The 22,191-nt window shown below is 47.4% G+C and overlaps 1 protein-coding gene across 5 annotated transcripts in view; it reads right to left on the minus strand.

The window, feature by feature from the left end:
• The window catches only part of CLEC16A (C-type lectin domain containing 16A), a 198,314-nt gene extending 176,564 nt beyond the window's left edge, over positions 1–21,750 (minus strand). For 4 of the 5 annotated variants that reach the window (XM_069486925.1, XM_069486923.1, XM_069486922.1 and 1 more), the window contains exons 1-5: positions 21,520–21,709; positions 12,074–12,202; positions 8,125–8,258; positions 1,646–1,794; positions 253–358 (exon numbers count right to left, since the gene is read on the minus strand). In XM_069486925.1, the coding sequence (XP_069343026.1) occupies positions 253–358; positions 1,646–1,794; positions 8,125–8,258; positions 12,074–12,202; positions 21,520–21,599 (598 nt within the window). In that variant the 5' untranslated portion in view covers positions 21,600–21,709. Of the gene's footprint in view, positions 1–252; positions 359–1,645; positions 1,795–8,124; positions 8,259–12,073; positions 12,203–21,519 lie in introns of all 5 variants that reach the window. The other variant, XM_069486926.1, reaches the window with a different exon arrangement.
• Positions 21,751–22,191: the final 441 nt, after the last annotated feature.

Genomic DNA, 22,191 nt, shown 5'->3' on the forward strand with positions numbered 1-22,191 from the left:
CATGCTTCTCTTAAGGCATCCTACTTCTGTGCCGCAGCACCGAGCAAGACTTTATCATGCGTGGGGAAGGCAGTGCTACAAACACTTACGTGAGGGGCCGGCTAAACGGTCAATGGTTGCAAGTCATGCGTGGGACAGGCAGCCACGGCTTATAATAAACAAGCTCCCTAGTTGCTGTCAGAGAACTGTATGCACAGACACAGGCTGCCAAGTTAGAAATCGGCCAAGGCATGAGCTCACAAGGAAACTTACCTTTATAGACATTCAAAGTTATGGTTCTTACAGCAATTCTAACCATGCTTTCAGGGTGGTTGAAAAATTTGATGGCTTCTGTGTACAGGGCAAAGTCATTGGTGTGCTAAAACAAAAGAAGTACCAAAAATGCCTTACAAACCTGTAAGCTAGGCCCGTCCCCACCCCAGCTTTCTGAATTCCAGCAGAGACGTCAGTAAAAGAAAAAAAAAATGTTGCTAATGTGAACTTTAAGTCATTGGTTCCTTCCCAGTGGACAATGTGGAAAGGAGGGAAGCAAAGCCATGGAAGAAACAGAAAACAGTCCAGGAATGTCAGACCTAGGTTCATTTTCTGCTCCACCGCTTCTAAGCTGTGTGATGCAATATTTCTAAGCCTCCGATTTTTTCATCTAGAAAATGATGATAATAACATCCACTTCTAGTCCCGTGCTTACTGCAGCACCTGACACCTAAGAAGCACTCAATGTGACACAATTCTGACCAGTGAGATATGACAGGAAGTCTGGTGGGAGGCTTCTGGGAAAGTTTTTTGTTGGAAGTTAAAAGGGGACACAAAAAGGGAAGTTGGTCTCATCAGGCATTGCATCACTGGCATTTGAGTATGTGATGTTTGGAGCTGCTGCAGCCAACTTGTGACCATGAGGGGTTGAACCTGAGGACAATCCCAATTGTACGGTCAGCAGAACAGGAAGACGGAAAGGCCTGGGTCATTGCTGATGTGGTTGAGCCACCGGATGAACCAGCCCCAGCACAGCCAGTGTCTATACTTTTTGGTATGTGAGATAAATCAACTTCATTGTTCAAGTTTCTTTTAATTGTGAGAGCAATTGCAATTCATTTATTTAAGTTGCTAATAATTCTCCCAAGGAATGCCAGGGACATTAGCTTGTAAAGAATAGCAATATCTGTGATTTTAGGGAGCCAGGTACATACTAGGTGCTTTGAAAACATGATCTCATTTACTCTAACCCCTGAAAACCCTACAAGGTATATATTCTTATCCCCATTTCTCAGATGAGGAAACTGAGGCCCAGAGAGGAACTGGGACATCCCTACGGTCACACAGCAGGGAAGTGGCAAAGCCAGGCCTGACTGAAGTTCCTGTTTTTCCCACAGGGCAACACAACCGCAAGACAACTTCTAGGCACTTCTCCTCTCTGCCAAGTATGATGCTCTCAGCACAAATTGAATTTTACATTAAAAATAGAAAGGTAACTTGCTTAATTAAAAAAAAAATGTTTTTAAAGCATGCCAAAGTCAAACAGTGTCGCTGTGAAAGCTATGACAGTGGGCTTGTAAGTGCTTTCTAAACAGACACAAGACCACCCAGATGGAGCTGCTACGACTGGTTTAGTTTCACACCCAAATGTGCCCCTCTGGCCATTACTCACCTCATTATAAAAAAAATGGACAGTGTGGTTGTTGAGTTTTAATGAAAGCGTTTTCAGGAACGATATATAATATGCCATAATCTCCTCATCGGAAAAGTCAAATTTATGGACGATGATAGAATTTACATAGTTATTAGAGAGTAAGTAATCTAGAGGGAGGAAAAAACAAAGCAAAACAGACAGGTTAATTCATGCTGGAGGAAAGATAAACAAAGGATGTCAGGTAACAAGCAGATGACCACGTTCGTGTACTTGAATCAGTGAAGCTTCTGGGTTGCTGGGACTAAACAAACTAACAGGGAGCGGCTTAACCTTTAACCAGCAAAGAAATCATCTACTGTGCATAGTCACCAGAAAGTTCAAAGACATTGCCAGAGAAAAGCCCTTCCCCGCCCTCCCACGCCAAATAGAAAAAGATACTCAAACATGTTCTTTTCATTACTACCAAAGTTCAGCAGAGAGCCAGGGGTGGGGAAGATTAGTCAGTGCCTGGGCATTCTCACAAACCACCCATGGATGAGGGTAAAAGGCACTGTGTTTTATAAAAAGCCGCCCCATTTTGCCATCACAAAACACATCATCATCCCCGAATGCCACAAAGAGCTACGCATGTTTTTTTTTCTTCCTTAGATAGCAACATGATTTCATAAAGGTTACTTTATGCTGAACACCCCTATAACAGGGCTGGCACCGGGCTGAGCGCTCTACATTACAATCATCTTCCATTTTGCAGATGAGCAAAAACAGCTCAAGAGGTTAAGTTGCGGAAGGACACAGAGACAGTAAGTCACAGAGAAGGGATTCGAACTCAGGTCTGAACATCACAGCTTGTGTTTGTCATGCACTAATGGGGGCTGACAATGGAAACTGGGTCATGAGGGCCGGAGGGCCCTGGGTCCAACTGGAGAGCAGTCCCTCCTCCCCAGCCCCCAGCCCCTAGCCCTTCGGAAATGTAGGCCCAGCACAGTGAGAGCTTCTGACTGTGGAGGAGAGACTGGAAACCACAGATTTTCATGCTGCATCTCCAGATCTTGAAATGTTTGCCGCTGGATAAACTAGTTTTTAAAGCTGTGCTGACCAGCAAGAGCAAATCTATTGACAGCTGCAGCCTGTGGCCTGCAGTTGTTAGTCTTGGTGTTGACCCCTTGCTGGGCACGTTCCCCTCTGAGTTCTCGCCAGCCACCCTGCAGGCACTGCGGTCCCACTGTCTGTCCTTTGGGCTGCCAGTGTGCACCAGATCACCTGCCTCCCCACAGATGGTTAAAGGCAGAACATGATCGACACCTGCACTACAGGTGAGGCAGCAGAGTGGCATGTTCAGGGCTTCGCTACTCAAAGTCTGGCCCTCAGACTGGCAGCACAGCATTCCCTGGAGCTTGTCGGAATTACAGCATCTTGGGCTCCCACCCTGACCTAGGCAGGTCTGTGTGTAAGAAGCCTGCAGGGCTCCCCACGTGTGCTGGTGTCCGGGAGGCACTGGGTTCAAATGTGGGCTGGGACCCACCTGCCTGCGTCCACACCTCACCTCTGCCACTCCCAGCTGGGTGACCTTGGGCAAGCTGCTGACCCTGCCCACTCCCCAACTTCCTCATCTGGAAAACAGAATAACATTACCTTCCTCACAGGGCTGTGGTAAGGACTAAAGGAGATGATGCACAAAAAGCACTCAGGACAGTGCGGGGCACAAAGTAAGCACTCGGTAATGTTAGCCGCCATTATTCTTGTTACTATTACTGGACATTCAGAATCTCAACTACCATATTTTCCCAGCACTGAACACAGCTGCTCTTGGGTAAGTACGAAATTAACCATTAAGTTGTTTGGAGCCAACAAGGTCCCTAACTGAGGTCAAAGTATTTTTTTTTTTTTTGAGACAGAGTCTCACTCTACCCTGCGTAGAGAGCAGTGGCATCATCATAGCTCACTGCAACCTCAAACTCCTGGGCTCAAGTGATCCTCCTGCCTCAGCCTCCCAAGTAGCTGAGACTACAGGCATGCACCACCATGCCTGGCTAATTTTTTCTATTTTTAGTAGAGATGGGGTCACCCTCTTGCTCAGGCTGGTCTCAAACTCCTGACCTCAAGCGATCCTCCCACCTCAGCCTCCCAGAGTGCTAGGATTACAGGAGTGAGCCACCATACCCAGCCAATCAAAGTATTATTGAAGTACATTTGGAATCACCAAAAACAACACAAGGAGCCATCTAGGAGCTCAGGACAGTGACAAAGGCCATGGCATGGCCCCATGGAAGGGTCCTCCCTGAAGCCTGGTTCTCTGGGAAAGCCACTGTGCATGCCCTGAGTAGGCATGGCAGACAGGCATGTGGTCTGCGTCTTAGAAGAATGGTTTTCAAAATCTCCTGATTATAACAATTCCTGAGGCAGCTCCTGAGGCCTGTTTCAAGAGAGGGGTCAGTGGGTCTCAAATGGGGTCCTAGGAGTCTTAATGTTTTTTAAAATGAGGTTACATATATCACAAATCCTAAGTGTACAGTGTGATATATGTGGAAATATACATATATATGTACTTTGTACACGTACATATGGGTCTTTTCATATACATATGTACAACTCACAAAGCCAAGGTGTCCAGCTTGGAGTTTTTACATTTACACACACCGCATCAGCACCGCCCAGATCAGACACGTGGCCTTCCCAGCTCTCCAGAGGGCCCCTCACACCCCTGCCCAGTCAGTAGCCCCCGTGCCAAGGGCAACCCCTATTCTGACTTCTATCACCATAGACTCGTTTTGCCTGCTCTTCAACTTCACAGTGTGCCTGCGCCCTGGGTCTGGACTCTCACTCATCTCCCTATCTGAGGGTAATCCATGTTGCTCGTTCTCTAAATAGCCTACAATTTATTTATCCACCTAGAATCTAACTTGAAACATGCATTCCAGGTGATTCTGATACCAGGAGCACTTCTCATTTTGTGTCACTCTGGCTGTGGCTAGGGGCGAGAGGGGAGGGGTAGTGGGCTGACAGGAGAAGGGACTGTTGGGACGTCTTGGTGAGCCCTGTTGTGACTGGTTAGTGGCTTCCGGGCCACCAGCAGCACAGACGCCTGTGCTGGGTGCTTCAGATGTGCAACAGCGGGTCTCTCGGCTGCACTCGGGAGCTGGGACAGCCACAGGCTCCATCTACTCCCCAGCAGGGACTTTTCCAGGGCCTCCAAGAGATTACTCTGTGGGTGGCAGGGGACCACATGGGGGCAGTGGTGGTGCCTCTATTATTGGGCTGGGATTTTTCTGCTACCCCCTCACTGCGTGGCTGACTTTCTGTGGTGTCCTTTTCTAATAAACCCGGGAGTCTGTAAGTAATCTCAGTCTCTCGGGACGCTATCACTTAGGTCACCAAACCCAACAGGCAACAGGTGCATTTGTGAAATAGCTGCTTGTAATAGTGAAAAACTGGAAACCACCTAAATGCCCACGGTCAGGTTCAATAGATTATGGCATAGCAAGATACAGCCCTTGGGCCCGGTCAGGCAGGGTTACGTGAAGGGACAATGAGAAGATGGGAGGGTGGGGGGAAAAAAAAAAAAGCAAACAGCAAAATGATTTGTGTACAATGAACCATTTGGGCGAGATTCTATGGAAACTTGATTTTCTGTATTTTTCTAATGGTTGGTTTATTGTTGCTGTTTTACAATAAGGACATTTTCTTTCTATGATGAGAAAATAAAAATTAAAACAAAGGTCATCTATCCTCCTCAGCCCTTGCAAATCCAAGTTCTGTAAAGAAGCCATGCTTCCTGCTCTTTCTGCAGGGCTCACAAAGGCGCCCTGGTGAACTGTCCGTGAAGCAAGGGACATCTGCCCGGGTTTCTCACAGCGGGGAACTCTTTTTGGTTCCAGTACAAGAAAGGCCACGCGTGCTGCATGATCAGCCATGCAGGCTGCATGACCTCAGTTACATGTGGGATCTAAAATAGCCAAACTCACAGAAGCAGAGAGTAGTAGGTGGTCAGCAGGGGCTGGAGGGAGGGGAAACAAGGAGACGTTGGTCAAAGGGTACAAAGTCTTAGTTACGCAAGATGGGTACGTTCTGGAGATCTAACGTACAGCACGGTGACTACAGCCAACGACACTGTGTTATATACTTGAAATTGGCTAAGAAGGTAGAGCCCAAGTATTTCCACGCCACACACACACACACACACACACACACGCACACAAAAGGTAACTATGTGAGGTGATGGATATGTTAATTATTTGATTGTGGTGATTATTTCACCATGTATACGTATAACAAACCATCAAGTTGTACACCTTAAATATACACAGTAAAAGAGAAAAAAGCCATGTAAATGTCATTCAGAGAAACCCTCTAAAAGCCAGAATTCTGACTGCCCCAACCCTCATCTTTAGTCCAGCAGCCCTGTGCCCAGCTAGGGAAAAGGTCACCAAAGAAGAGCCACGGAGGGGCTGCAGTAAGTGACAGCACCGACACCATGGGCGCGTCCCACCTGCCAGGCTCCGTGCTAAGCTCTGCACACCTGCTCTCACAGCTACTCCTCAAGCCCTCTACTCCCCAGCTTCCACTATCTCCGCCTGACACAAGCAGGGAGCGTGGACCTGCTTTGGTCTGAGCCCAGGGCCTGTGGCCCTGAGCTGGAGCGTCCCCTCTCAGAGTTTCCAGAAACCGCACTTCTTTCAGACCCAGCGAAACAGGGGCTAGTACCAAGGGAAACCACTTAGGGAGACGGGAGTCAGCCCGCATTGCTCAATTTGCGGTCTGTGAGGCGTCTCCAAGGCAGCAGCACCACCTGGTGGCCACTGCCGAGAGCCACCACTCAGCAGCTCCTTCCCCTCCCCCTCCTCACTGGGAGGGATGCCCCCATCTCTACCTCCTTCACGAGCTGAACACATTTTTCCACCCTGTCCTGGAGACCGAGAGCCTGCCTCTGATACAGACATTTGGCCGCCTTCTCTCCCCTACTTCCTGTGGGGAGGGCCAGAGGCTTAGTATAGTCATCGTGGAATAATAAAGCTAGTGGTTAAGCACGAAGGATTAGGATCTAAACCAGAGCTTCCCAACTTCGGTGCTGTTGACATTTGGGGCTGGATAACTCTTTGTTGTGGGGTCCTGTCCTGTGCACTGTGGAATGTGTAGTAGCACCCCTAGCCTCTATCCCCTAGATGCCAGTAGCACCCCCAAGGATGTCCCTAGACGTTGTCAAATGTCCTCTGGGGGCACATGCACCCCCAGTTGAGAACCCCTGAGCTAACTCACTTGGAATGAAACTCCTTCTCTATTCTGGCCTTGTCACCTTGGGCCAGTGACCCAAACTTTCTTGGTGTTAAAATGAGGACACTTCTTAGCACTCTGGGAGGCTGAGGCAGGAGGATTGCTTGAGCTCAGGAGTTCAAGACCACCCTGAGCAAGAGTGAGATCCCGTCTCTACTAAAAATAGAAAGAAATTAGCCAAACCACTACAAATAGAAAAAATTAGCTGGCCAACTAAAAATAGAAACAAAAAATTAGCCAGGCATGGTTGCTCACGCCTGTAGTGCCAGCTACTTGGGAGGCTGAGGCAGGAGCATTGCCTGAACCCAGGAGTTTGAGGTTGCTGTGAGCTAGGCTGATGCCACTGCACTCTAGCCTGGGCAGCAGAGCGAGACTCTGTCTCAAAAAAAAAAAAAAATGAGGACACCAACAGCACCTGCCTCTCAGGGCTGCTCGTTACAGATAAAGAGAAACCAGGGCTTAGTGAGGGCAGGTATTATAATAAGCTCAGGGTCACACACTACTAGTCGTGCAGCAGGACTGGAGCAAGAGAGGCAGGTGCCAAAGCCTACACCCTTGCATGCTCTTTGGTCAAGTTCTTCCTCACCCTGCTTCTTCTAATACTTATTCCATGGGCTGATTATTCAGCAACCCCAACTCTTTAATATCAAATCGGAAAGAAGAAATGCAAACATCTCAGCATCATTCAGTGGAGGGGAACCCTCTCTTAGCTCTCACAGTGACCCACCACACAGAGATAAACGCAGTGTTAGGGACTGAGTTGTATCTGCCCCAAAGTCACATGTTGAAGTCCTAACCCTCATTGTGATTACATTTGGAGAAAGGATATTTAGGGAGGCAATTACGGGTAAACAAGGTCATAAGGGTAGGGGCCCTTATCTGATAGGATTGGTGTCCCTATAAGGAGAGGAGACACGAGGTATCTCTCTGTCTCTTTCCACTCATGCACAGAAGAAAGGTCACACACAGCAAGAAGGCGGCCATCTGCAAGCCAGGAAGAGCCCTCGCCAGAAACCAACCCTAGTTTGTTTTGCTTGATCTTGGACTTCTACCCTCCAGAACTATGAGAAAACAAATTTCTCTTGTTTAAGCCACCTAGTATGTGGTATTTGCTAAGGCGGCCCAAGCAAACTAAAACGCACAGTAAGCACAGACATACAAAAATCGCGCCAAACTACACCCCGCTGATGTCCAGCGGTACAGAGGCAAACGTCAAGGAATGTCCTTACAAAGTGAGGTCTCGTGACTGATGTTCTCAAAGAGGATGTTCAAGGTCTGCAGCAGCTGAACACACACATAACGGCCCGATTTCTGCCGCAGGATGTTCAAGAAGAAAACAAACATATTCTTCTCCAGGAAGAAGCTGGGGAGAGAATGGGAAAGGGTCAACAGTTTGCTTCCACATGTGGAAATCGAAATCAGCCTCTATTTACGTGCATACACCCGCCTCCGACCAAAGGCATCCGCGGATGCCGGATCACACCACCCACGCGGCCTCAGCTTCCACGCCATCCAGTTCCCAAAAGGCCATCTTCCCTCATGGCTAACACACAGCCCCTCAACTCTCTTCCCGGAATGTGAGAGCAGCGCTGATTCCGCGAAGCAGTGAACCAGATTTCTGACCGCACGGGAAAGACCGTTACAGACTAAATGATCACACAGTAATCTATGCTTGTAAACCCCACAAGCTGCATTTTCCACCAGATATTTGTATCCTTAGTTTCCCTTACTAATAAGCCTCTTTCCTTTGCTCTTCACATCTTTGGGTGTTAAGAAAAACAATTGGAATTCTCTGAAAAAGGGATAAGATAATGCTGAATATGAATAGTTTGGGTCCCCAAACTGTCAAGTTTGTAGTTTTCCTATCTAGGGGGAAAGAACTGGAAAGAAGTACACAGTACTGATGTGGTGGGGAAACCCTAGTCAGTCCCCAAGTCTGCTTCTGCCTATCTTGTTTTGGACAACACAGTTGTCTGCACGCAGCCTGGGGGCGCTGGCTTTTGGGGATATACATTAGCTCTTTTAGTCTTGAAAAGGAAGGAAATAGAACTCCCTAATGTCTTTCTTTAAAGGAAGAAAATGATGTTTCTAGTTATTTGTTCTCTGCATTCAAGCTAAGATGAGATAATCTCTCATTTGGGATACTCAGAAGAAATCCCTGGGGCCGAGCATGGTGGCTCACACCGGTAATCCTAGCACTCTGGGAGGCCCAGGTGGGAGGATGGCTTGAAGTCAGGAGTTCAAGACAAGCCTGAACAAGAGTGAGACCCCATTGCTACCAAAAATAGAAAAAAAATTAGCCATGCACTGTGGCATGTGCCTATAATCCCAACTACTTGGGAGGCTGAAGCAGGAGGATCACTTGAGCCCAGGAGCTTGAGGTTGCAGTGAGCTATGATGAGGCCATTACACTCTGGTCAGGGCAACAGAGCAAGACTCTGTCTCAAAAAAAAGAAGATGAAGAAATCCCCGAAGTCGCGGGTACCTGCTGGTTGACTTGGTTTTGGGTGCCTCATCTATCATCACCACTGTGGTGGGATCACGGGCCTGGCACTTGCTCAGTGCTGCATAATTCCTCTTTGAATCTACAAAAGGGTAAATGAATATGACCTAAAAAAGACCCCTAAAATCTTTTCTGACTCTGAGAGCCTGTCTGCCTGTGAACACCATTCGCACTGACCTCCGGAGTATTGCTGTCATTTGACCTATTTTGTCCACCTTCACTTCAGCTTGTATAAGTCAGTGACTCCCAAGTGCCACCAACAAACTCACTGCTGCACAGCGACCAACTTGAGAACTTGTTAAATTGTCTATACCTAGGAGCTTGCCCCAGGGATTGATTCAGTAGGTCTAGCGTGAAATCCACAAGCCTCAATCTTTAAAAACTCCCTAGGGGAGTGGAGCAAGAAAAACTTAGAAAAAAGGTTGATTCTAGGGCTGGGCAGGGAAAATATAAGAAGAACCTGGAGCATCTTATAATACTAAGAAGTAAGGAAGTGCTCAAAAAGGACCAAATTTTGGCAAAGGGACACAGTAATCAAACTGAAAGAGTTTCCCCAATAGCCAAAGCTAAAACGATTTGAGCATCAAAATAAATAGCACAGTATTGGATTATAACCCAAAGTGTAAAATAAATATCCATGAGTCCATATCAATATAGATAAATGATTGCATAAATAAAATAAATAGGAGAAATGAGATAAATCTTGCATGTAGAAGAATTTCAAATAATAATATATGTACTCCTGGCTTCTGGAAGGTAGAACCTAATTCCCATCCCCTCATCTTGAAAAAGTGGGCTAGACTTAGTGACTATCTTCTAAGGAACAGCATAGGGAAGGGGGAAAGAGTAACTTTATAGTAGAGAAACCTGGCAGGTATCACCTTTACCAGGTGATAAAGGTTAACAGCACCCAGGGATGTCACACGGACATCAAGCGTGCTCTGCCAATGATGGCACGAGAGGGGTACTTCACCTCTCCAGCAATCTCCCCTGTAGCCCCCAATTCAGTCAGGAGAAAAACATCAGACAAACCCAGATTGGGGGACTGGAGAACTGGCTAGTATTCCTGAACACTGTCAAGGTCATAAAAACAAGAGAAGACTAAGAAAATGTCACAGACCAAAGAAGACTGGAGAGATGTGATGGCTAAATGCACTGGGGGAGCTTGGATGTGATCCTGGGGCAGAAAGAGGATATTAATGAAAAAACTGGCAAAATCCAAACCAAGGCTGGAGTTTACTTAATAGTAACGTGCCAATGTCAGTTTCTTATTTTTGACAAATGCACGCCAGCAATGTAAGATATTAATATTTACAACAGGGGAAACCAGGCGATGGGCACATGGGAACTTTCTGTACTATCTTTGCAACTTTTCTGTAATCTAAAATTATTCCAAAATTATAAGATTTATTAAAAACAAGATTTTCTTGGGGATTCTGTCAGGCAGCTGTTTAAGAATCATGGGGACTCTAAGAGCTCAGTAGTTTTCTCTAAGATTACAGATGGACTAAGTCCATTCTAACCCAAGCGTCTTTCGCATTTCCAAAAAGATTCGAACATACAAATAAATAAATTCCTCATGGATCCTTAAAGGAAGCTAGTTCCATTAATAAGCAACACCTTCCTTCACTACTCACTTAGTTTCCTTTGGGGATCATAGCCAGTGTTCACAGGTTTGCATTTTAAGGAGTTTGTATTTTCCACAAGTAGTTTATTAGATAATCTAACTGATGAAAACATAGAGCTACCATGAAAATCAGTTCAGGATATCTAATAAGAAGCCAGGCTGGAAATGGAACACCATTACGTTTTAAAAATGGGTTTTAAAAGTGGCCTCAATATTTATAATTGAGAATACAGACACATATAAAATCTGTGTTTGTGGTTGTTATAACCCAATCCCGGATCCTCCTGCACTGAGATGCCGACACAGGTCTATAAGAGAGGTAGCCCAGGCTTTATAGCCTTTGCTTTTCAATCGTCCAGCAGACACACCCCCGTCTTATCACTTGCTATCATTTATTGAGTTGCCTACTCTATCAGGCACCAGCCAGGGAACTTTTTCTCTCTCCTCTGAAGATAAGGAAACTGAGGCTCAGGGAGATAAACCTGGCCTGAGACTGCTCATCTAGGAAGTACAAGAATGCGAGGAAACCACTCACGGACTTCGGGTGTGGGTCACTGTTTCACTGCTTACCAGCCTTGTGGCCTTGAGTAAAAATGCCAACAGGGCTTGCCCCCTGGGTAGGTGGGAGCCTTAACTGGATTGCCTCATCAAGAGCTCAGCACTGTGCCTGGCCATCAGCAAACACAGTAACTGGGGACCCTCAGTGACTCCCCCAGGGCAGGGTCCTATCTGTTCACAGAGAATCTAACCACCTAGGACATTTTCTCCTTCCTTTGGGGAAATAATCAGACACTACTCGGAGGAAAATTATCCATGACATTTTCAGGTTTTCTGGAGAAACTCATTTCCATAACTTCCCCATTTTTGGCTTACATTTCTACAGTGTCTCAAGGACATTTTTTACAGATAGATAGAGAGAGACAGATATCTGGGCAAGACCAAATTAGCGTCAAATCCTGACATCATCAGGAATGACTCATGGTATATGTTTAGAAAAACATTCAAAGGAAGAAGAAACAAAAAACAAAGAATCATTAGAAACCCTTACTCAAATACAGAGCTGTCATTTTGATCCCCCCAAATCAAGATCTCGGTGATGGAGCGGATGGTCTCCACTAGCAGGTTCCGGTTCTGTTCTGTGACTGTGGTGTTTTTGGTCAAAACGTGGTACAGATACCTGAGAGGAAGGAGAGAAAAAGAAATTAAAGATGACCAATTGAAATGAAAGTCAAGCTCAATGACCATTAGCAACATTTTGGGGACAACATAGTAGCACTTTTTCAGTTAGCGTGATTTCCCATTCAGAGTAGACATAACTCGCCACCCAAGAGAAGTGGCAGACAATGCTTTGGAGCATTAAACAACCAGGGACACACCAACCCAAACTGAGACAAGAGAATCATCAAACCCTCGAAGAGGGCTACTCTCAAACGTTAGTGTGCAAGGGAATCGCCTGCAGAGCTGGATAAAGTTGGGGCTACCGGAGCCCCTCAGACATTCAGATTCAGTAGGACTGAGGGAAGAGCAGGCGTCAGCCTGTTTCACGTGCTCCCCGGGGATTCTGACGCCAGTGAAATGAGTGGAGACATATGGCTCAGGGCCAAACGCCTACCCAGGACCCACTGCCGAGATTTAGAGATGGAGCCACAGCTTAGGGAGGGTGGGTCCCAAAGCCAGTGGCTGGGACAAAAATCATGTGCCATCCAGATTCCCCTTGGAATGCCCATAATTACCCCCCACCCACTGAAGTGCCATATGCCCAGCAGAACGTATGGCTCAAATGAAGTGGGTGGTTGGCGGCCAAGGGCAACTGTCTTATTTGCTGAGAACAGATTGTTAAATTCAGAGTTAAATGGGCTAGCGAGGCTATGATACCATACTTCACCCATCCAAAGGCCTGGAAGCCAGCCATTGGGGTAGAGACAGGAAGATACAGTCCAGTCCTCAAAACCTCTGCTGGTGGTGGGGGAGACCAAAAGTATCACCGGAAGCCAGTCCTGAACAGGGCAGAGACCAGCAGCCTGGCTGGATGCCCTGAGAGTGCCGCCTGACACAGCTTTTAAGACACTCCTCCAGGGCCCACAGATCCAGGTAACTTCTCCTGCCAAGGGAGCCTCAGGCTTGGAAAGGAAAAGACGACACCCAGAGGAAGTGACTAAGGAAAAGTCACCTCCTGATTTTGTTTATGGCCATCTTCAGTTTTGCGGGGGGTTGGGGGGGGGAGGGTTGGTGAGAGCAAGGCAGGGGAAGATGAGATGGGATCATTCCATCTACGATCTCTACAAGCAGGTGAGATACAAAGAGGTAGAACCATGCAGAGGGAACAGGAAGGAGCAATCTGCTGCTTTAGGGGGCTGGGGTTTAGCTAATACTGTCTATTTTAAAGACAATATAATCAAGCATTTAATTAATTTAACTCATCAGAGATGGCATGTGATTTTTAACATGCAATAACTAGAATATCCCTCCAAAAACATAAATCCTCTGCCATTTGCGCCCAAAGCTATGGACAGGGCTGCACGTAGGAGCACGAGGCCAACTGCCCTCTGTGATACGGTAACTCTACAGCACTTGAGTCACGCTGGGATGAATTGCAGGGGGACCCACTCAAATCTGTGTGTCTTCATCTTGCCTCCAGTGCATCTTCCCCAAAATACTCAAGGGCAGAGTTTTTCAAATTGAGGTTCACAAGCCTCCTGCATCGGAATCACCTGTTTAAGTTGCTCCCTACCCCAGACCCTGACTTTTAGGTGCAGGGCCCCAATCCCACTGAAGTTTGACAGTCACTGCACCATGCCAGCTGTGGCTATCACTGACATTCTCCATGCAGTCCACAGGATGCCTGACAGCCTGCCAGGGACAAGGCATTGCTGGCAGTGTCGGGGAGGGGCAGATGCTCCCTCATTCTGGAATTTTCTTCTGTGTAGAGGATGACATCCATTAGCATTACACTCCTGGCCCAACGGGAGGCATTGGCCTGGGTGAGTGGGTCTGTTCTGGAGACCTCCAACAAGGATAGGAGAGTTAAAATCTTTAGGACCAAGTCTGACTTCAATTGTCTGGGCTTTCTGCCTAGAATGCCCTTGCTGCCCTCATCAAATAGTAAACTCTTACTCATATTTCAAAACCCAGCTCAGGCATCTCTTGGTAAAGCCTTCCTTAGAGAAGGCTTCTCCTCCCTCATCCCCCACCTTGGGGCTGCAGAGACCACCCTGATTTGCAATGACCTGCCTCCCTTACTAGACCTGAGTTCTTCAAGGTCAGCACCATCATCTTATTGCTGTTGGTGACCCCAATACATTAATCCTCCAAATGTCTGGTACACAGCAGGTGCTCAACACATGCTGGATAGGGCAGGGGATGGCCTTCATGAACACTGTTAGATCAGAGCATCACAGACTGAACACAGCCAAGGGTCCAAGCGCCACACACACAAGTGACAGCACAGAGCTGTGGTGAAGGGTGCAGGCTCTGGAGTCTGACAGACTTGGGCTTGATCCCTGGTGCTGCCACTTCCTCACTGTAGCGTTGGACAAGCCGGGCGTGGTGGCGCACGCCTGTAGTCCCAGCTACTCGGGAGGCTGAGGCAGTGGGATTGCTTGAGCCCAAGAGTTTGAGGTTGCTGTGAGCTAGGCTGATGCCACAGCACTCTAGCCTGGGTCTCGAATTCCTGACCTTGAGCGATCCTCCCGCCTCAGCCTCCCAGAGTGCTAGGATTACTCCCAGAGTGCTAGGATTACAGGCGTGAGCAACCGCACCAGGCCCCTTTTAATTTTCATATACATTTAAAAATCACTTTGTCAATTTCCACAAAAATACCTGTTAAGATTTCCTTTGAAGCTGCCCTAAATCTATAGCTAAATTTGGAAAGAACTGCATCCATCTTTACAATAGTGAAACATTATATTTACAGCATTTCTCTCCATGTTTACTGAATAGGGATCCTGCATGTTTTTTATTACTCCTGGGCACTGATGTTTTTAAATGCTATTATAAATGATATCATTTGCAATAGTTACCTTCTAAATGTCCGTTGCTGATACATAGAAATATCCACTAGATTTCAAGCTCTAAGGTGGTTACACCTGCACCTTGCTTGTCCTTTTGTCCCAAAATGCCTTAGCACACTGTTTTAGGTAATGTTTTAGGAAGAGATCCTCAATATACATTTGCCTGAATGTAACAGGGGAAAAAAAGCTGAATGGATTAAAATTTAATATTTTAATACTGCATCTAGTTCTAGAGCTTTGGAAGATCAAGTAATTCAACCACTTCAGAGATATAAACATTTTAATAACTTTCTGATTATAAATGTAACATTCATTTTAGAGAGCTTGGAAACTTTGACAACAAAAAAAGAGAAATGGCAATTGTTGACCATGCTACTGCCCAGAGATGACCACAGCTGAAGCTGTGAGCTATGTGTTTCCTTGGTCCTTTACCTTCGTTATGGATATTTACATAGTGTAGCTCAAGCTGCATATCTATTTGCATGCCCATCTTTTTTCCCACCTCAACTAAACTAATAGCATTTTTGTAATTGACAACTGTTTGCAAATATCTCTAATGGTTATGTCATTGAAATGACAAGCACAAGCAGCTAGTCTTCTGAAGGGCATGAAGATTGCTAATTGTTCGGATGATAACAATGTTGCAGATGACCGTCTTTGTGTGCAAAGCTAGTCCTTATCTCAGAAAAGTTTCCAAGGACAGAACGATTACTATGGATATTCAACTACAGCAAATTAAGATTTTTTTTCTCTTAACAATGATAAGGACTGTTACAATGATAACATTTTCTCTCAAACTCTGTGTGCGTACATTTTAATCATCATCAAGACAGCTGAAGCTAACTAAAGCCAGGCTCTATTCCAAATGCTTCAGCTGTATTCGTTCACTTAACCCCAACAACAACCCTGCCGGGTCGATGCCCCGGAGAGCTGAGGCACCTGCCCAGGGCTCCATGCAGCACAGGTGGAGACAGGATTAGAACCAGGCAGTCTGATTCCAGACCTGAGGATTATAACCATTCTAGTACTACAGAAATGCAAACAATGAAGTAAACAACATTTTTATTGGCCAAACATTTACATGAAATCATGAATGCCTAACATACAAGAAAACTAAATAAACAACAAACCAAAAAGGTATGAAAATATGTTTCTGATCTTAAGGGAAGTCCTTACAACTGATCCTTACTCTATTTCTTTAGCAAACAGCCAGTAATATCCTAGCCCCAAAAGCAGCTCTGCAGATGTAGAGGCCCGTATCAGACCCTTGCACATTAGCTAACCCCAGCCTAACAGACAAGCTTGAGTTTCCAATGCTTGGAGATGGAAAAATTCCAACCAACACACTAGAGGTTCATCACCAAGGACAATGGATATAAACAAATCCTGCCCCAACAGACCCTGCTTTCTCAAGAGAGTCACTAATTTCACAAGTTAAACCACTACAGTTAATAAAGTCCCACACCTCTCGGAAATCAATACTTATGTCCAATTCACAGACAGAAATACTGTCCAAGTTCAACTTCAATGACAGCATTTTTTGAAGATAACTTCAAGGTTTATGCCTCGTACCATAATATTCCTCTGAGGATGCTCCCATTTGAAGGTCCTGAAAATAATGCCCAGGCTGGAGCTTGAGAAAGGATAAGTTAGAGCAGTAGGAGGCCTGGGGATTAGCAATTTACCCCTAATGCACACACACACCTCCAACTAACAACGTGCCAGGTGTTGGATGGAGGTGGGGGCCACAGAGTCTGTGTCTGTTTGGCCTTTTCAGCTCCTGGGCAGAGGCCCTCTAGACGTTCTCCAGTGTGTCCCACTCTGTGTCCCATCTGGTCAGCGTCCAGTCTTCTGGCCAGCAAGATAATGAGAAGCTACACTCGGGGTGGGGTGGGAGAACAGATTAGAGGAGCAGAGAAAGGTGTTCACAGGCGGCCCTTCTCCTGGTGAATCATCCCCTAAAGACGTCAAACCGGGCCAGTGAGTGAGACTGGGCCCGGGATACGTGGTGAGGGTGTAGGCAGAGCTTTCGGCCCCATACGAAAGTCACAGCTCCAGCACAGGCACTGTGACCACACTGGTGAGAGCAAACAGTTGTTAAGAAGAGGCTGGCCAGAACTTGCCTCTTTCATTCACCCTGCGACAAGTGTTTGTTGATTGCTTACTATCTGCAAGGTCCTGTGCTGGCATCTGAATATACGCAGCTGAACAAGTCACACAGGCCTTCGTGAAGCTTACGTTCAAATTGAGAGAGAAAGACAAAAAGATGTACAACAAAGTAAGACAATTTCTGATGGCAAAAGGACATGTCTGAGGAACCCTGGCAAGCTTCCTGGGGATCTAATTCAAGGCTGAGATGAAGCTTGAAGAACCCACAGGACCGAACAGCTAGTCCACTCCTTGGTGATGAGAAGACAGTGTATGATAATGTGATAACTGAGTGGGACAATGAGAACAAGCACAACAGAACTTAGAGAGGACAGTAAAACTCTTGTCAGCTGAAGTCACCCATGCAATCTTTAGGGAAGAATTGGCATTTGAATGGGCAGGAAGAGCACGGGGGCTCAGGTGTGTGCCTCCGACAGAGAGGAGGAGTGTCCAAGGGAATGCACGTGAATGATAGCAGGCTGCTCCCGTAACTCACCAGAAGATGGCAGTGGCCCCTGAGCAGATGCCCACCTTCAGTCTGGCCCTTTTCCAATCCATTCTGCAAACTTCAGCCAGACCACAGCACTCCTCTGGTTAAAAACTTTCAATGGCTCCCCATTGTTTGTACTCTAACGTCCAAATTCTTAACGTGATTTACAAGGTCCAGAGGGACCTGGCCTCTGGTGACCTCTCCCACCCCATGGCTCTGCACTGGGGTCCTGCAATTGCCCCTCACCCCATGTACACTCCCTTACTGCACCACTTGAGTTCTGCCAACGTGCACTGCTCCCCCTGCCCTGTCCCCCGCCCAGCTTTCTCCAGTGCCATTTCTCTGCCTGAAACGCCCTTCCTTCCTCTCTGTCCCCCTAATGCTTGGTAACAATGACTCATCCTTTAGGTCTCCATTTACATGGGTGTCTGCCAACCAAGAATGTTCCTGACCCCCTGTGCTCCAAACTGGATGGGTGGGAAAAGAGTCTAGAGCACTCTGAAAGCCTGAAAGAAGAATTTAGACTTCACATAGTGAGTGCCTAGGACCCATTATGTGTCATATGGTGAACATGATATTTTAAGAAAATCAACATGGCAATATTGTACCCCCAGCTCTAAAACTGTCAGTACCATCTTGGCCAAAAGTTGAATATACCAAGAGTAGGTGAGCATCTACCTGCTGGGCATACATTCCCTGCCTTCTTTGGGTAATAACCCCAATTTTCCCACAGGGAACCACTCCTTTCTCTCAGTCTTTGTCTACTAGCTGGGGTGAAGCTGATCCCACCCTGGCTCCAGGGAAGGGTATATGAATGAGGCTTGACCAATTAGAGCACCATATATCCCTGGCCACAGTGACAGCTCGGGGATGGCATGAGAACTCTGGTTGGTCCAACAATACTGAATTCTGGACTTTTGCTGGCAATATTAAGAAAGGACGCTCTCTTTCCCCCAGGGATTACTAAACTGATATGATGCATGCCTAGAGCCTGTCTGAGAATGACACTAACATGGAAGGAGGCAGAGCTGAAAGATGGGAAGAGGCAGATTCCTGACGGCATTGTCTAAATACCTGGATTCAGCCACGGTTTAGCCAGGACAGATCATTTAGTGACAGGAGCTATCCAGTTCCATTTGGAGCTTAAGACAATTTGAGCTGGGTTTCTGTCATTTGCAACCAAGAATCTTGGCCCACACACAAAGGTGACCAGAACTAAGGCAACAGCACAACGCAACCGACACCAAGTCCTACCAGCTGTGGACTTGCAGGGCCTGGTAAAGATGATATTTCAGTAACAATCACACGACTCCATCAGTAAAGCTTTTCTACTTAGTGGTGGGCATTTGTCCATATCCCAGGCAAACCAGGATGGTTGGTCACCCTAAATGTCAGATAAATCCCAACCTCCTTCCTACCTTTAGCCTTGTTTCCCACAACTACCACCACCATCCCCGCCCCTAGCAGGCCACAAACCCCAGGCTCCTGATTATGGTGTTCTCCCTCCTTGCACCCCACTATCCCACAGGGTGGCTCCTACCTGTCCAAGGAGAGTTCCCACAGACCCCTGGGCCTACAGTGATCCCAGCACTTGTCACACTGCACAGCCACTGGCTCTATGACTGTCTCCCCCACCAGCCTACAAACTCTCAGGGAACGAGCTGTTCTGCACCCGAGGCCCAAGATGTTTACTAGCAGAGTCAAATGAAGAGCAGTGCAGGCACTCGTGTGGGCACTGGCTTTTACGGCACTCTTTTCCATGTCACCTGGGAACCTTCTAAGCCCCCCCACCAATGCACGAATCACAGGTTCTTCTGGCTGTAATATGGATTAAGCTGATCTCCCTGATCCAGGGCAGGCAGCTCCGGTTTCCAAAGAAGCACCTGACAGACACACGACCTAAACAATGAACCTGGGCAGTTCCCAGGATACTGCAAAGGAACCTGAGAACCTTTACCATTCCTTGGCTGGCCAGGTGGCAAAGATGCCCCATTGGTGATGAGGCTCAGCTGAGTCAAAAGTGTTCCCAACTGACCTATCAGGAAGTTTTACTCCGAAAGACAGTATAACAAGTACAAGCTCTACAAACACTCTTTAGCTGTTGTTATCTGGAGGCAAGTGACTTAAGCACCTTGAACCTTAGTTTGCACTTCTATAAAATGGAAACAATAATAGTTCCTATTAACTCAGAGATGTCTGAGGACTAATGGAAATAATACACAGGAAGTCCTTAGCAAGTACCCTGCACAGAATAAAACATTCAATAACTATTAAAGTAATTCAAAAGGGTTAGAGTCAGGCAGAGTTAGGTGAGAGCCTGCAGGTACCTAGGTGCTGGCAGGAGGCCCAGCCTCCTCTGGATAACCATCCTCCCCTCCTTGCCACATCCGCCCACTCATAAATTCCTGAAATCCTTAAGTCTCTCCCTTTCCCTGCCAGCTGCCCTCCCATTCAAGATTCCTGCTTCCCCACCCAAGCCCAACCTTATCATGGGCCTCTTCCCTCTCCTTGTCTTCTCTTACCACCTCCCCCCAAAACCATCCCTCACCACATAATGAACCCTCCAGCCCCCCACTCTTTGAGACTCACCAACATTTATTAAATGCCACTTCTCCCTGAAGTCATTTCCTCCTCAAAGGTCTCTATTTTTTGTCACCCTCCCCACCTGCCCCCAAAACCTGAGTCACAGCCTGCACACTCTGAACCTCTCCCCAATTCATTGATTCACTTTTTCATTGTTTAAGTATCCACTGAGCTCCTACTGTGTGCCAGGCACAGTGCTAGATGCTGGGAATACAGCTGTGAACGAACCATGCAGTCCCTATCCCCCTGGAAGTACCAGTTTAATAGGAGACAGAAAAGAAGTAGAAATGAACAGGATAATCGCACATAGTGGAGATGCACTGAATGAAATCAACAGAAAGATCTAGCAGAAAGGAATTGGGATGAGAGGAGCACTTTAGGTAGGGTGGTCTGGGAAGGCCTTGCCGAAGTGATAAACGCAGCATGACATTACTGAATCCTGTACCATGTTCATCATCCCCACTTGCAGATGGGGAACTGGAGGCTCAGAGAGGTGAAGTAATTTGTCCAAGGTCACACAGCCACTAAGTAGTGGAGTTAGGGTTTGAAGGCAGGTCTGACTGCAAAGCCAGTCGCAATTTCTGTGCACTCCTGCTTCCCAAGGGCCCTGTTTGGCATTTGTCCTCCCGGAGAGCTCTATTTCTAATTATTCCCTGCTTAGACTTCCCCCAGAAAATACCTTGTTCTTTTAAATAATTGCTCCTTATTGAGCACTGATACATGTTCTGAGCTTTATGCTCATTCTCTTATCCAATCAACCCTCAAAACACCTGCAGGAAGCAGGTGCTGTCACACTACCCATTTTACAAGTGAGAAAACTGAGGCCTAAATTCACACACCTAGATTCAAACCAGGATCTGCTCAACTCTGGGACTGAGGCCTTTCACCCCTAAACCGTCCAGTCTAAGAAGTACCACCCCGGGAAGCTTGGTGGCCACCGTCGGTCCCCAGCAAGAACAAAGTCCGCGTTCATAAACTGAAATCGCAGCCCCTTACTTTACGAGTGGGAATATTGAGACTCTGAGAAACTAAGCGACTTGTCCAAGGTCACACAGCCAGCAGCGACGGGGTCAGGGTTCGAACCCAGGCGCTCTGACTCCAGAGCCCTCGCTCGTAACCACCCTACAGCCTTCCTTTCCCGCGAGCCCCTCTCCGCCCCCCCACCTTCACTCTCCACCTCCCAAGGGCCCCAGCCTGGGGCTATGCACCCTCTTCCCCATGCCCAGCCCCGCGGCCTCCCCCCTTTGCCCCCAACACACTCACTTGAGGTGGTCCAAAGAGTGGATGTTGCGGGAGGACTTGCCATGGCCCCCGCCCACCCAGCTCCGCGAGCGGCCAAACATGTCGGCGGCCCCGATCCCTCCGCCTCACGGTCTCATGCCCGACTGGCCGAGCGGCCCAGCGCCCGCGGCGGCAACACAAGCCGAGGAGGCAGCGGCGGAGGTGGTGGAGGGACCGCCAGCCACCTTCCTCCCCGGCCCACAGCTCCGCACTGACATTCAGCCGGAACCGGCCGTTCGACCGCCGCGCTTTACGGCCGCCGCCTCGAGGAACGCTGGGAGATGCAGTTCATGCGCGAGGCCCCCGGCGAAGGGACTCTGCGAATGGACTACAAGACCCGGCGTGCACCACGCACCGCGGGCCTGCGGCCTTCAAAAAGAGGCGGAGCGAGAGGAGGGGCGGCCGCAGACTCGTCCGGGTGGGCGGGACTGGGAAGCCTGTGGGCGGAGACCTGGAGAGGGAACCGGTGAAGATGGGTGAAATCACCACAATATTATTAATAATAATTATTAGCTTTATGATAAGATTAGAATAGCTATTGCATGGCATATACTATATACCACTGTCGTAAGCGCTTTACATATGTTAAGGTATTTAATTCTCACAACAACCCTACTATTGGTAGGGTACTATTATTGTCCCCATTTTATTGTC

Source organism: Eulemur rufifrons, chromosome 14 (genome assembly GCF_041146395.1).
Source record: "Eulemur rufifrons isolate Redbay chromosome 14, OSU_ERuf_1, whole genome shotgun sequence".
In the NCBI taxonomy this organism is placed as follows: Eukaryota; Metazoa; Chordata; class Mammalia; order Primates; family Lemuridae; genus Eulemur; species Eulemur rufifrons.